Below are 14,978 nucleotides of genomic sequence, written 5' to 3'. Positions count from 1 at the left end.
TCCCCTCACATCTAGAAAGGCACAAAATCATTAACGGGGCGTCCGCTCCTCGTGGCCAGCAGCAGCGCGTGCTTGACCGCTCCGTCTCCCGGCCGGTCACCCAGGCCCTGAGCTGCTGAGGCGCTGTCCCCTGGACATAGCTCTCAATTTGCCCCAAATAAAACCCAACTCGCAACTCTCACCTTGTGCATTTATTTTCAGTCGACAAAGTTCACTGTTAAATAAAAAGCTCGCTGCTACGAAGACTTTATGTGCTTATTTGCAATTCAAAGTGAGAAAAATATTTCACCTAGCAACTCTGGGCGACAATTCATTTTGAGGGGTGACTATTTTTGTCAATCGTTCATAACGTGTACAAATTACTTTTATCACCTCCTCTGATTTTTCTCAGTGGGAATTAAAAAAACAAAACAAACCCTACTAGAAATTGGAAAATAAATGTTTTCCTTCTCTTTAAACAGCACTCCCTAAAATATAACAGCACTATGATGTGTTTGATTGGATCCTTCACAGGCGTTAATCGACTCAAAATCACCCAGATAACGATCACCTGCTCCGGGCAGCGGGCGGTGCGGAGAAGAGGACCCGCCACGAACCTGTCCCGCGCGCTGACCCTCTCGCCCCGCCCACTTCCCGCCCACGTTCCGCAATCCCCGCCCACCAGCGCTACAGTGCAGCCTCGCCTCCGCGGCTCCCTCTCCCTCAGCCCACGCCCCGCCCACGCTCCTCAAGCCCCGCCCACCGGCGCTACCCCGCGGCCTCTCCTCGCGCGTCCATCGCCCTGCTCTTCCTTCCGCCCGGGGCACCCCCCTCGGCCAGCCCACCCGCTTCCTGTGGGCGGTGCGGGGCTCCGGCGCGCCCGCCCTGACGTGATTGTTGTGCGCGCGCGTCGCTTTGGGGTCTCGAGCCCGCCATTGGCGTTTTCTGGTCAGCGGCATCCTGCCGGCTGGGGCTCGGGGCCGAGCGGGGGGCGCGCGTCGCAACCGCTCTCCCCGCGGCTGGCAGAGCTCCGTTATGGCTGCGGCGGAGGCGGAGGCGGAGGGGGCGAGCGCGGCTGCAGTTCCTGGTTCGGGTGCCGACGGCAGTGGCCAGTCGCCCGGAGTCGAAGGAGAGGGAGGAGGAGCGATGGGCAGAGAGAAGGACGCGGCCGCGAGAGGAGCGGAGGCCGTCGGGGACAGCGAGGATGACGGCGAGGATGTGTTCGAGGTGGAGAAAATCCTGGACATGAAGATCGAGGGGGTACGTGCGGGGCCCGGGCCGGGGGGAGGCTCACGCGCGGCGGTCGGCGCGGCCGGGGTGGTGCTGCCCGCTGAGGAGGCGCTGGAGGCGGTGTAGACGGATGTCCACGCCGCGGGGACATTGAGAGGAGGCTTCCTTCTTAGGCCCCGTCCGCGCCATCACCCCGGGGGCGGCGTCTCGGGTCTGAGAGCCTGAGCATCCTCACCCGCTCTCGCTGCGCGGCGTGTGCCTGCAGCCTCGCAGGAGCCTTGAATTCCTCGCCGCGCCCTGCCCGGCGCTTCCCGCTCAGTGTCTCTGTGAAAGCCTTGTTTCACTCTGGTCCCCGCAGAGTGAGGTGCTTCCCCATTTATGCCCTTCAAGCTTATCGTTCTTTACATGTTTGTCTCCTGCTAGATTGTAGGCTCCTTTGGTAGACTATGCTTTTTATTAATTTGTTATCGCTAGCACTTTAATCCAGTGCCTAGCATGCCGTGATTGCTTTGTGTATATCAGGTTGTTAAGTGAGTGAATGAATTGTGGGCTGGAGGCTGGGGGAAGGTGAGAGGGTGGGAGGATGGGCAATGGGAAAATAATCTGTTTTAGTAAATAGGTGTAAGATGACCAAAGGCCCTACACGGTGGTCGTTCTGTATATTGTATTCTTTTTATTGTCTGTTGTTTCCCATTTGTCATACGCTGCCTTATATTAATTTCTTTTGTCCATTCAGCAGACTTTTTTTGTTTTCAATTATTGCATGGGTAGGTGCTGTGTTAGGTCCTGAGGATATAGAGATGAGTTGTAGCATACACAGTTGCTGACATTAAAGATTCTCCTGTCCAGTGGGGGATAAATAACTGAAATCCAGCGTCATCAAGCTTATTGTTAGTTGCGGTAAAGATAGGGACATTTCTATGTATAATTTTCCTAAATACCTTGTAAGCACCTTGAGGTGATAGGTGTATCACCTGCGTTTAACACAGTGCTTGGCAGGTGAAAGATATTCAGAAAATATTTGGTTAGGAGGGTAATATCTTCAGAATTAAGATGATTCACTTCTTCATACAATGTTTAATTTTGCCAGTTCCAAAGAATTGTAGGCACTGTACCTAAAGCCCCATATTTAAAAAAATTTTTTCCTTCATTTAAATGAAATCTCACTATATTTGTTTGGTGTGTGTCTGCATTTTTTTCTCAACAATATCTTTGTGAGATTTATTCCATGTTGTTGGAGCTATAGTTTCTTTCCTTTTCATTGCTGCATAGTTGTTGGCCCTCAAACAACTTGGGACCTAGGGGTGCCTGACCCCCGCACAGCTGAAAAGCCACTTATAAACTCTTCCAAAACCTAACTAATAGCCTTCTACCAGAAGGGGAAGCCTTACGCATAGTAGAAACAGTCAGTTAACACATATTTTGTATGTTATGTGTATTGTATACTGTATCCTTAATTAAAAAGTAAACTAAAGAAAATATTTTAAAAATCATAAGGAAGAGAAAATATATTTACAGTAATTTATACCCTAAGTTTACATCTTCTGTTTATGAGATGAATTGCTTGTCAGAACCTACATCAATATTGTCTTATATAATACAAAACACTGTAGATGTTGTATGTATTACCAGCACTGGACATCAAAAATGAAAAGATAATGTGAAAAAGTTTATTGATTCAAACTTTATGGTAGCCTAGTGTAATCGATAAAATTGCTTCGCAGTAGCCTAGACACTAATGAATGAATTGTTAGAAAATTTTTGTGGCGTATGGTATTACAGTTATATTCATAGTACAGTATCAGAAACATTATTAAATTTTTTAAAAAGTCACTTACCTGTAATAATAAGCTAATACTTTCTCCAATTAGAAAAGAATATGGTAATATAATTCTTTGAAAGCAAAGTTATAAAACATTAAGAAAACTAACACATTAATTTTACATTAAATGTCACTCACGTTATGTCTTTGTAATGATCGACCAGTATTTACATATACTTTATGCATTCATTGCATACCTTTTTCTTAATCATTTCAGTATTTCTGGCTGTGTTTCGTCTGTGACTTTTTTCAAATCGTCGGAAATCTCCAAAAAATTTTCATATATATATATATATATATATATATATATATATATATATATATATATATATATATATATATAATTTTTTTTTTTTTTTTTTTTTTTTTTTTTGGCTGTGTTGGGTCTTCGTTGCTGCACGCAGGCTTTCTCTAGTTGTGGTGAGCGGGGGCTACTCTTCATTGCGGTGCGCGGGCTTCTCATTGCGGTGGCTTCTCTTGTTGCGGAGCATGGGCTCTAGGTGTGCGGGCTTCAGTAGTTGTGGCACATGGGCTCAGTAGTTGTGGCTTGCGGGCTCTAGAGCGCAGGCTCAGTAGTTGTGGCGCACGGGCTTAGTTGCTCCGCGGCATGTGGGATCTTCCCGGACCAGGGCTCGAACCCGTGTCCCCTGCATTGGCAGGCAGACTCTTAACCACTGTGCCACCAGGGAAGTCCAAATTTTCCAATATATTTATTGAAAAATATCTTCATATAGGTGGACCCCACAGTTCAAACCCATGTTTTTAAAGGGTCAACTGTATTCAGTTGTATGAACATATTACAGTCTCTCTTTTCTACTACTGTTGATGGGCATTTGGGTTGTTTCCAGTTTTTGGCTATTGTGAATAATGCTTCTGTGAACTTTATTGAACATGTCTCCTGGTGTATTGTGCACAAATGTTTCTCTTGGTTGTATACATCTAGGAGTGGAATTGTTCAGACAGGATGCATGTGTCTTCAGCTTTAAGTGGAAACTGTTTTTGAAATTGGTTTTACCAATTTACACTACTGCTAATGGTTTATGAGAATTCCTTTTGTTAAGCATCCTATCAGCACTTGATATTGTCAGTCTTTATACTTTTAGCCAGTACTGGTGGGGTATCTGATGGTATTTCATACTTGTAATTTATATTTCTCTGGATTCTGCACTAGTAATCAGTGTTGAAATCATTGAGCATCGTTTCATATATTAGGTTGGCCGAAAAACGGACTTTTTGGCCAACCCAATACTTACTTTTTGGTCATTTGGTTATCTTTTATGAAGTGCCTGTTCAGATCTCTTTCTACTTTGTCTTTCTTTATTAATTTGTTGTATTCTAGATTCAGACCCTTTGTGGGTGATGTCATGGATATCTCTTTTCCTGCTATGTCTTTTTTGGTCAGTAGAAGTTCATATGATTAATGTAGAAAAACTTAATCTTTGTCTTGATGTTGAGTGCTTTTTATGTCTGGTTTGAGAAATCTTTCCCTACCCTAAATATTCTCTCTTTTTTTTTTTTTCTGAAAGCTCTGTTGTTTTGCCTTTCAGATTTTATATTTACATTTCACTTGGAATTGATTTTGTGTATAGTGTAATGTAGGGATCAGGTTTCATTGAGCAAATCTGTCTTTTTATTCTTTAACAGTGCCTTGTAAATTTTAGAATCAACTTGTCAATTTCCTTGCACACATTAAAAACTTTGAATTTTTATTGGGATTTGCATTGAATCTGTGGGTAAATTTAGGATCAATTTAATTTCTTTCAATAATGTTTTATAGCTTTCTATGTTGAGGTCTTAGTAAGTTGATTTTTAGGTATAATTGATATTTTTGATGCAGTGGTAAATGGTCTTTTGAAAAGTTTCATTGTCTTGTTTGTTGCTCATACAATTAATTTGTGTGTATTTACCCTTTGTTAAAGAAATTCCATTTATTTCTAGTTGCTAAATACTTTTATTGCGAAAGGATGTTGAATTTTATTAAATTTTTTCCTGCATCTGTTAAGATGATCGCATAATTTTTCTCCTTTATATCACTAATGTGATAAACTACATTGATTTCCTAATGTTAAATCAACTTTGTGTTCATAGAATAAACCAAAGTTGGTTGTGATATTATCTTTTTTTAATGTTAGATTATATGTTTCTTTATTATTTCATTTATTTCTGCTTTTTCTTTTTTTATAAATTTATTTTATTTATTTTTTATTTTTGGCTGCATTGGGTCTTCGTTGCAGTGCACCAGCTTCTCATTGAGGTGACTTCTCGTTGCAGAGCATGAGCTCTAGGCACGCGGGCTTCAGTAGTTGTGGCACGTGGGCTCAGTAGTTGTGGCTTGCGGGCTCTAGAGCGCAGGCTCAGTAGTTGTGGCGCATGGACTTAGTTGCTCCGTGGCACGTGGGTTCTTCCCGGACCATGGCTCGAACCCGTGTCCCCTTCATTGGCAGGCGGATTCTTAACCACTGTGCCACCAGGGAAGCCCAACAAAAATTTTTAGCTAATTATCTAGTATATACAACCTAAGAGGATAAGAGGACAGACCATCTGCTGCCATTTAGTTTGTCCCACTGATTAAGCTAAAAGAAAATGTGGCTACCAAGAAAATAGACATTTTGGGAATTTTGAAGATAAGTTTATAGATCCCAGGGCTATCATGAAATTTCTTAATATACAGCAAAGTCTTGGGCAATATTTGGGTTGACATTATTCCTATAAAAAAAAATGTAATTCAGGTTTTCATTTGTTTTGTATACTGCTATACACATAGTGACCCTCAGTAAATATTTGTTGAATGAATGAATGAAGCAAAACTGCTGAAATGAAGGCTGTAACAATTATCAGTCAGTTAAATCTGGAGCTAAAATTGAGATGTGCTCCTTGTACTTGAGAATGATTGTTAATACTCCCTCATTCTCATTGACTAGATCAAACCTAATTGATAACAAGTATTAAATTTATATGTGTTCATTACTGCCTTTTTTTTTTTTTAATCATCAGAAAAGTTGCAAGAATTGTGTAGAATCTCCCATACGCCTTTACCCAGATCCCCCAGTTGTTGATATTGGCTTTATTTATATACATTTTTTCTGGCCCATTTGAAAGTAAATAGTGTTTTTTAAAAGCAACTTTGAGTAACAAATTTAGCACTATTTTTATGCACACAAAACTAAGGTGGCCCACAAATAAGGATCGCTGGTCTCCGCGCCCTGTTGTTGGGTACATTCAGGCATCCCTCCACTCCCCTGTAGCGGCGTAACTTCTGTGGTATTTGTGCCAAGAGCAGGAGGGCCGCCACGAGGAGCTAAGCAAGCCGCTCTCTCACCTTGGTTTATCTCCAGTTTTAATTGCGCCTTCATAGAAGCTCTTACAAGGTTGTGTATTAATAGTTTTCTCTTTCCACACTGTTTTGCTAAAAAGCGTATGCATGCCTTTTCAGTTGTTATAATCACTGCCCTGCACCCAGTTATATAGCTGAACCGTTAAACTGACATGCTCTCTCTTTTTTGTGGGGGGGATGGTGGGCCACCATGCGGGATCTTAGTTCCCTGACCACGGATCAAACCCACGCCCCGTGCAGTGGAAGCTCGGAGTCTTAACCACTAGACCGCCAGGGAATTCCCAACATAGACTCTTAATTATTATTTTAAAATTATAAAGATTTTCAGGATTATTTCTGAAAATTAAGAGGCTACTCTTTTCCCACTATTTCTTAGTTTCTAATCCTGTTAGATGCTAATGCTTGGTCTTTCTACAGATGGCAGAATGATTGAAAGGCAGTGTGGGCATGATTGAAGGGTGCAGTGGGAGGGAACAGTGGTTGGCAGTCAGTTTGGAAAGTTTATTGCCTTGGTGGTTGTATGAATAAAATCAGACAAGCGTTAAGAGTATAGCTAGAATGGTGCTCTGCAGGTCGTGCAGAAAACTGTTGCATGAGTGTGTTCTTGCTTCTCAGTGAGATTGGGTATCAAGCAGAAAAGAAAAATCAGAAATCTGGAAAAGCAAGAATTTGGAATATATATGACAAAGGTTTAATAGCCATCAAGTATTAAAAAGAAAGGGAATTCCCTGGCAGTCCAGTGGTTAGGACTTGGCACTTTCGCTGCCATAGCCCGGGTTCAATCATTGGTCGGGGAACTGATCCCGCAAGCTGCGTGGCAAGGCCAAAAAAAAGAGATATTAAAAAGAAAAATTCTCATAAATGAGCAAGAAAATGGGCAAAAGATACAACAGGTAACTTTAAAATGTTTTTGATGTAGTTTATATATATGCATTTTATATGCGTATCTTAAACTTTTTCATTTCAACCATTTTTCAGTGTACGGTTCAGTGGCATTAAATGCATCCACACTGATGTGCAGTCATCATCACCATCCAGCTCCGGAACTTTTCCATCTTCCCAAGCTGAAACTCTGTACCCATTAAATACTAATTCCCTATTCTCCCTCCCCTCAGTCCCTGGCAGCCACTATTCTTCTTTCTGTCTTCATGAGTATCCCTATTCTAGGTACTTCATATAAATGAAATCATAAATACTGGGTTGGCCAAAAAGTTCGTTTGGGTTTTTACAGAACGAACTTTTTGGCCAGTTTAGTATTTTCCTTCTGTGTCTGGCTTATTTCACCTAGCATAATGTTTTTAAGGTTCATCCATATTGTAGCATGTATCAGAATTTCCTTCCCTTTTAAGGCTGAATAATCCATTATATGTATACACCACATTTTGTTTATATATTCATCTGTTGATTGATTGTTTGGGTTGTTTCCCACTTTTTAGCTATTGTGAATAATGCTGCCCTGAATTGTGTGTTCAGATATCTGTTTGAGTCTCTGTTTTCAGTTCTTTTGGGTATATACCTTGGAGTAGAATTACTGGATTATGAGGTAATTCTGTTTAACTTTTTGAGGAATTGCCAAACTGTTTTCCACAGCAGTTGTACCATTTTAGATTCCCACCATCAGTGTGAGAACGTTCTCATTTCTCCACATCCTCACCAACACTTGTTACTTTCTATGTTTTTGTTTGACCTAGTGGGTGTGAGGTAGTATCTTGTGGTTTTAAAATTTGCGTTTCCCAAAGGACTAGTGATGTTGAGCATCATTCCATGTGCTATTGGTCATTGGTATATCTTCTTGGAGAAATGTCTATTCATGTCCTTCCTTTGTCCATTTTTAAGTGTGTTGTCTCGTTTTGGGGTTGGAGGAGTTTTTTTTTTTTTAATATATTCTGGATATTGATCCCTTATGAGATGTCATTTGGAAATATTCTCTCCAGTTATATGGGTTTCCTTTTCACTCTATTGATAATGTCCTTTGACGCACAAAAGTTTCTGTTTTTGATGAAGTTATTTTACCTATTTTTTTCTTTTGTTTGGGCTTTTGATGTTTTGATGTTGTATATATACCTTGCTCACTTCATATATACATGCTCACTTCATGTCTCTGTGTCACATTTTGGTAATTCTCACAATATTTCACACTTTTTCATTATTTCTATATTTGTTATGGTGATCTGTGACCAGTGATTTTTGATGTTACTATGGCAAAAAGATTACCACTCACTGAAGGCTCAGATGATGGTTAGCATTTTTTAGCAACAAAGTGTTTTTTAATTAAGGTAGGTACATTGTTTTCTTAGATAATGCTACTGCATACTCAGTAGACCAAGGTGTAAACATAACATTTATATGCACTGCAAAACCGAAAAAATTGTGTGACCTGCTTTATTGTGATATTTATTGCAGTGGTCTGGAATCAAACTCAGAATATCTCTTAGGTATGCCTGTATCCAAGAATTCATTGTCAAATCCAAGGTCCTGAAGATTTACCCCTGTGTTTTCTTCTAAGAATTTTATGGTTTTAGCTTTTAAATTTAGGTCTTTGATCTATTTTGAGTTAATTTTTGTGTATGGTGTGAGATGGGGATTTAACTTCATTCTTTCATATGTGAAAATCCAGTTGTCCCAGCACAATTTGTGTCCCTGTTCATTGGACTTGGCACCTTTATCAAATATCAGTTAGCCTTAGATGTGTGGGTTTATTTCTGGACTCCATGTGTCTGTTCTTATGCCAGTACCATACTGTTTTGATTATTGTGGCTCTGTAGTAAAATTTGAAATCAAGAAGTGTGAGTCCTCCAAATTTGTTCTTTTTCAAGATTGTTTTGGCTATTCAGGACCTCTTCCAATTCCATATGAATTTGCAGTTTGTCTTTACTACCTTTGCAAACAAGGCTATTGGAATTTTGATAGGGACCTGAGGTCACTTTGATAGTGTTGACATCTTAACAATATTAAGTCTTCCTACCAAAGAACACAGATGTCTTTCCATTTATTTGTATCTTCTCTAGTTTCTTTCAGCAGTGTTTTGTAGTTTTTTAGTATGCAAGTCTTTTATGTCCTTAGCTAAGTTTATTCTTGAGTATTTTATACTTTAGATGCTATTGTAAATGGAATTGCTTTCTTAATTTCATTTTTGGTTTGGGCATTTCAGATGTATAGAAACAATTAATTTTTGTGTGTATTGTACCCTGCAACTTTGCTGAGTTCATTTATTAGATCTGGTTACTTTCTTGTGTGTTCTTTGGGATTTTTTTATAAAAAGAATCATATCATCCATGAATATAGTTTCATTTCTTCCTTTCCAACCTGGATGCGTTTTATAGCTTTTTCTTACCTAATTGCTCTGGCTAGAACTTCCAGTACAACGTTGAATAGCAGTGGTGAAAGTGGGCACATAGCAGGTAATTTTTCAAAGACAAAATGTAAATGGCTTAATGATAATTTTGTAAGTGGATGTGGAATATGGCAGAACTTTTTTTGTAAGTTGCCATATAGTAAACATTTTAGACTTTGTAGGCTGAGAGACAATTTGGGGGTTTAGAGTTGGTGTTCCTTATCATAGTAGAAATGTGACCTCATTCTCCTAAAAAACTTTCCTTCTCTCAAAGACAGTGATCTTCCTTCTTGGGAACTCACTAGAACGTGTTACCCGCATCTGCCTTTGGCATTTACACGTATTGCCTTCACAGTGCGGGATGACTTTCTGCATGCAGCCCAGGTTCTGGGTTTGGATTTCAGCTGAACTACTCTTTAGCTGTGTAATCATTAGTAGTTAGTCTGTCTAGAAGCTTCAGTTTCCTCATCTGTAAAATGAATATTAATACTTCACAGGGTTATTCTAAAGATTAAGTGAGCCAATAAATGCAGAGATTTTGACAGTGCACAACACATTTTGAGGCACTTGATGTAAATATGATTCTTCTTTTGATTTGTTTTTGTGTGTGTGTTTTAATTTTTTTTTAATTGAAGTGAAATTCACTTAGAATATTACATTAGTTTCAGGTGTACAACATAATGATTGGATGATTTGTTTTCAACCATTTAAAAATGTAAAACCATTCTTAGCTTACAGGATGAGCAAAAACAGAGGCAGGCCCTGCTACAGTTTGCTGATCCCTGCTCTTGTATCTGGTGAGGTGAAAGTTGGAGCATCTTTTCTGGAAGACATTTGACAGTGCATTTTTACAATCTTTAAATGGCTTTATTATTTGATCCCGTTGGTCTCTCTTTTGGAATTTATTCTAACAACCTAATCAGAGTCACAGTGTTACTTATAAAAAACACAAATTGGAAGCAATCAAAACAACCTTTGGTTTCCAAAGGGAAAGTTGTCATTGTATTTTTTGTTGTACTTATATGATGGAATAATGTTCAGTCACTAAAACTTATGTTTCTGGAGGATATTAAAGCAAGAAATATTTGATATATCAGTGAGAAAGCAAGATAAAACTGATGGTATTATCCCAGTGTTTTAAGTATATATACATTAAATATATACTTATAAATGCAAAAGGTGAAGGAAATAGATCAAATTGTTATCAGTATTTTGAGGTGACTTTTATTTGTTTTTTCCTGTTTTTCATTGATTTTCAAAGATTGCACATTGCTTATATAATCAGAAAAAGACCTCAGTCTTTGGTTTATAAAAAAATGGATTGATGGTACTGTGGTTTTATTTGTTTGTTTATTTTAATTTTATAAAAATTGAGGTATTATTGACATTATATATAACATTATAATAGCTTTAGGTGTACAACATAATGATTTGATATTTGTATACATTGTGAAATGATCACCACAGTAAGTCTAGTTAACATTAAAAATTTTTTTCTTGTGATGAGAATTTTTAAGATCCGCATTCTTAGCAACTTTCAAATATGCAGTACAGTATTATTAACTATGGTCACATGCTGTACATTTATTACATCCCCGTGACATATTTATTTTGTAACTGGAAGTTTGTGCCTCTTGACCGCCTTCACCCATTTCCCACCCCCACCCCTGCCTCTGGCAACCGCCGATCTGCTTTCTGTATCTGTGAGCTTGGGTTTTTTTGTTTGTTTGTTTGTTTGTTTTCCTGTTCTTTTTAAATTTTTATTTATTTATTTATTTTTGGCTGCCTTGGGTCTTAGTTGCTGCGTGGGGGCTTTCTCTAGTTGCAGCAAGCTGGGACTGCTCTTCCTTGCAGTGCACGGGCTTCTCACTGCGGTGGCTTCTCTTGTTGCGGAGCACGGGCTCTAGGCACACGGGCTCAGTAGTTGTGGCTCGCAGGCTCAGTAGTTGTGGCTCACGGGCTTAGTTGCTCCGCGGCATGTGGGATCTTCCTGGACCAGGGCTCGAACCCGCGTCCCCTGCATTGGCAGGCGGATTTCTTAACCACTGCGCCACCAGGGAAGCCCTGTTTTTCTTTTTATATTCCATGTGTAAGTGAGATCATATAGTATTTATCTTTCTCCGACTTATTTCACTTATCGTAAGGCCCTTGAGGTTCATCCATGTTGTTGCATATGGCAAGACTTCATTCTTTTTTTTAATGGCTGAATAATATTCTGTGTGTGTGTGTGTACATACATATATGTGTGATGTATATGACTATATACGTATGTGATATATATGTGTGTGTCTATATACACACACTACGTTTTCTGTATTCATTCATTTATTGATGGTCACTTAGATTGTTTCCACTTTTTGGCTATTGTAACTAATGCTGCGGTGAACATGGGGGTACATATATTTTTTCCAGTTAGTGTTTTCATTTTCTTTTGATAAATACCCAGAAGTGGGATTGCTGAATCATATGGTAGTTCTGTTTTTAATTTTTTGAGGGTCTTCCATACTGTTTTTCATAGTGGCTACACCAATTTACAGTCTCACCCAAAAGTGCAAAAGAGTTCTTTTTCTCCACATCCTCATCAACACTTGATATTTCTTCTGTTTTTGATAATAGCCATTCTGACAGGTGTGAGGTGACAACTCATTGTGGTTTTGATTTGCATTCCTCTAATGATTAGTGATGTTGAGCATCTTTTTAGCTACGTGTTGGCCATCTGTATGTCTTCTTTGGAAAACTGTTCAGTTCTTCTGCCCATTTTTAAATCAGATTGTTTTTTGCTTTTTAGTTGTATCAGGTTTTTATGTATTCTGGATGTTGACTCTTTATGAGATATATGATTTGCAAATATCTTCCCATTCAGTAGGTTGCCTTTTCATTTTATTAATGGTTTCCTTTGCTGTGTAGAAGCTTTTTAGTTTGATATAGTATGACTTGTTTACTTTTGCTTTTGTTGCTTTTGCTTTTGGTGTGATACTGGTTTTTTTTTTTTGTTTTTGCCACTTGCTTCAGGAGATGAACATTTTTTTTATGTTTGTTTTATTGTGGTTATTTAATTTAAAAATTAGTTATTAAGTGAAAAGTAATACATGCAAAATAGATTGAAGATTGACTCTCCTTCCTTCCTTCTCCCCAGAAACTGTTAAAATTACCAGCTTCTCATGTCTTGCAGAGAACATTTTAAGAGAGGCTTTTAGGCTGATTCACATTAGGAGGGGACAGATTAAAATATGACTGATGTTTTATTATTCCACTGTAGTAAGCAGTTGCCCTCAGAGGGAGAAACTACAGCTGTACTTAGGTCGGATGGACTTTCATTATGTATTTTAAGGAATTCACAAATGATCTCAGGAGATGAACAGTCTTTATCATGATTTTAATCTCCATTTCAAGTTGGTTCATGTATTCTCAGCAACTTTATGGCTTTGGAACTATAATCAAGTCTAATATCCTTTATTTGCCTGTTTTTAATTTATATAACAGGGCAAGATCGCTTATAAAGTTCGATGGAAAGGATACACATCAGATGATGATACCTGGGAGCCTGAGGTTCACCTTGAGGACTGTAAAGAAGTTCTTCTTGAATTTAGGAAGAAAGTTGCGGAAAACAAAGCTAAACCAGTGAAGAAAGATGTCCAGGTATTATATTTTATCTCATAGTGGTTTTTTTTAGTATAATAAGTTTATTATAAATTTTAATAATATACAGAATGTATAGTAAGGAATTTACAAATAATAATAAAATATACAACATTCCTATTGTAAGTTCTATATAGCCAATTGATTCTCATAGAATGCTTTCATTGATTTTTGCCGGGCTCTTTTTTTTGTAGCCAAGCTGTGATTGCAGGTGACAAACAGGTATAGTTTGGACATGTTGTTATTTTCCTTTAAGTTAAGAGTAAGATGATAGTGGGGAGAAAAGAGATGTGTTGAAACTTTACTTGTTCGTCCATGATGTGAGCATCATGTTTTTGTATACCTGAGGAATATTTTTTATGCTATTCATGTTACTATTACAGATACAACACATACTCTTATATTTAATCAGCATTATTAACATATTTCTAAGTCTGACTTTTCTGCTAATTCAAACAATTCTTAGATCACTTTATAAAGCTATAAATTTTAATCCGTTTCAGATTATTCACAGGTCTGATTATCTCCGGGTCTTTTGTTTTTCTTTTCTATTTCCACTTCAATTTTTAACCACTTTTTTGTTTTTTAGTAGCTCTTGTTGGTGGTAAGGAAGGATAAAGAATTCAAAGGAACTCAGAGGAGTTAAACTTCTATCATCAGCAGTTTGAAAAAAGACTTGATGGTGGTCTAAAGTGGGATAACATTAAAACTAATGCACAAACTTGGTTTAAGAGTTTCCTTCGGGCTTCCCTGGTGGCGCAGTGGTTGAGAATCCGCCTGCCAATGCAGGGGACATGGGTTCGAGCCCTGGTCTGGGAAGATCCCACATGCCACGGAGCAACTGGGTCCGTGAGCCACAACTACTGAGCCTGCGCATCTGGAGCCTGTGCTCCACAACAAGAGAGGCCGCGACAGTGAGAGGCCCGCGCACCGCGATGAAGAGTGGCCCCTGCTCGCCACAACTAGAGAAAGCCCTCGCACAGAAACGAAGACCCAACACAGCCAAATAAGTAAATAAATAAAATTTTTTTTTAAAAAAATTGAAAAATTAAAAAAAAAAAAAGTTTCCTTCTATGGATTTGTCCATTGTTTTATCCTTGATTCTCATATTCTACACATTATTGAATTGGCTTTATTTATGAATCTTCTAAGAATTTCCCATTTTACTTTTCTTTGTAAGTTTCATTTATAGCTTCTATTTATAAATTGAACTGACTCTAATTCAACTTCTTACTTTTGCTTTTAGTTTTCTTTTTATTTATTTATTTATTTTTATTTTTGGCTGTGTTGGGTCTTCGTTTCTGTGCGAGGGCTTTCTCTAGTTGTGGCAAGCGGGGGCCACTCTTCATCGCAGTGCGCGGGCCTCTCACTATCGCGGCCTCTCTTGTTGTGGAGCACAGGCTCCAGACGCGCAGGCTCAGTAGCTGTGGCTCACGGGCCTAGTTGCTCCGTGGCATGTGGGATCTTCCCAGACCAGGGCTCGAACCCGTGTCCCCTGCATTGGGAGGCAGATTCTCAACCACTGCGCCACCAGGGAAGCCCTAGTTTTCTTTTTCATTAGAAATAATTATTATTTTTTAGAATACTGACAGAGGTTCTTGAACTTAGAACTATATAGTGAAAATTGCTCACAATAAAGA

At 38.8% G+C, this 14,978-nt stretch overlaps 1 protein-coding gene across 3 annotated transcripts in view; it reads left to right on the top strand.

Annotated features, from left to right (window-relative positions):
• Positions 1-856: 856 nt before the first annotated feature.
• The window catches only part of MPHOSPH8 (M-phase phosphoprotein 8), a 61,076-nt gene continuing 46,954 nt past the window's right edge, over positions 857-14,978 (top strand). For 2 of the 3 annotated variants that reach the window (XR_009697552.1, XM_061171119.1), the window contains exons 1-2: positions 858-1,239; positions 13,183-13,338. Coding sequence is in view for 2 of the 3 variants with exons in the window: in XM_061171119.1 (XP_061027102.1) it covers positions 1,015-1,239; positions 13,183-13,338 (381 nt within the window). In the remaining variant the exon portion in view is untranslated. Of the gene's footprint in view, positions 1,240-13,182; positions 13,339-14,978 lie in introns of all 3 variants that reach the window. The other variant, XM_061171120.1, reaches the window with a different exon arrangement.

This window comes from Eubalaena glacialis, chromosome 16 (assembly GCF_028564815.1).
Source record: "Eubalaena glacialis isolate mEubGla1 chromosome 16, mEubGla1.1.hap2.+ XY, whole genome shotgun sequence".
Lineage (NCBI taxonomy): Eukaryota > Metazoa > Chordata > Mammalia > Artiodactyla > Balaenidae > Eubalaena > Eubalaena glacialis.
The sequence above is the reverse complement of the archived record's forward strand: the minus strand, read 5'-3'. Positions and strand labels throughout refer to the sequence as shown.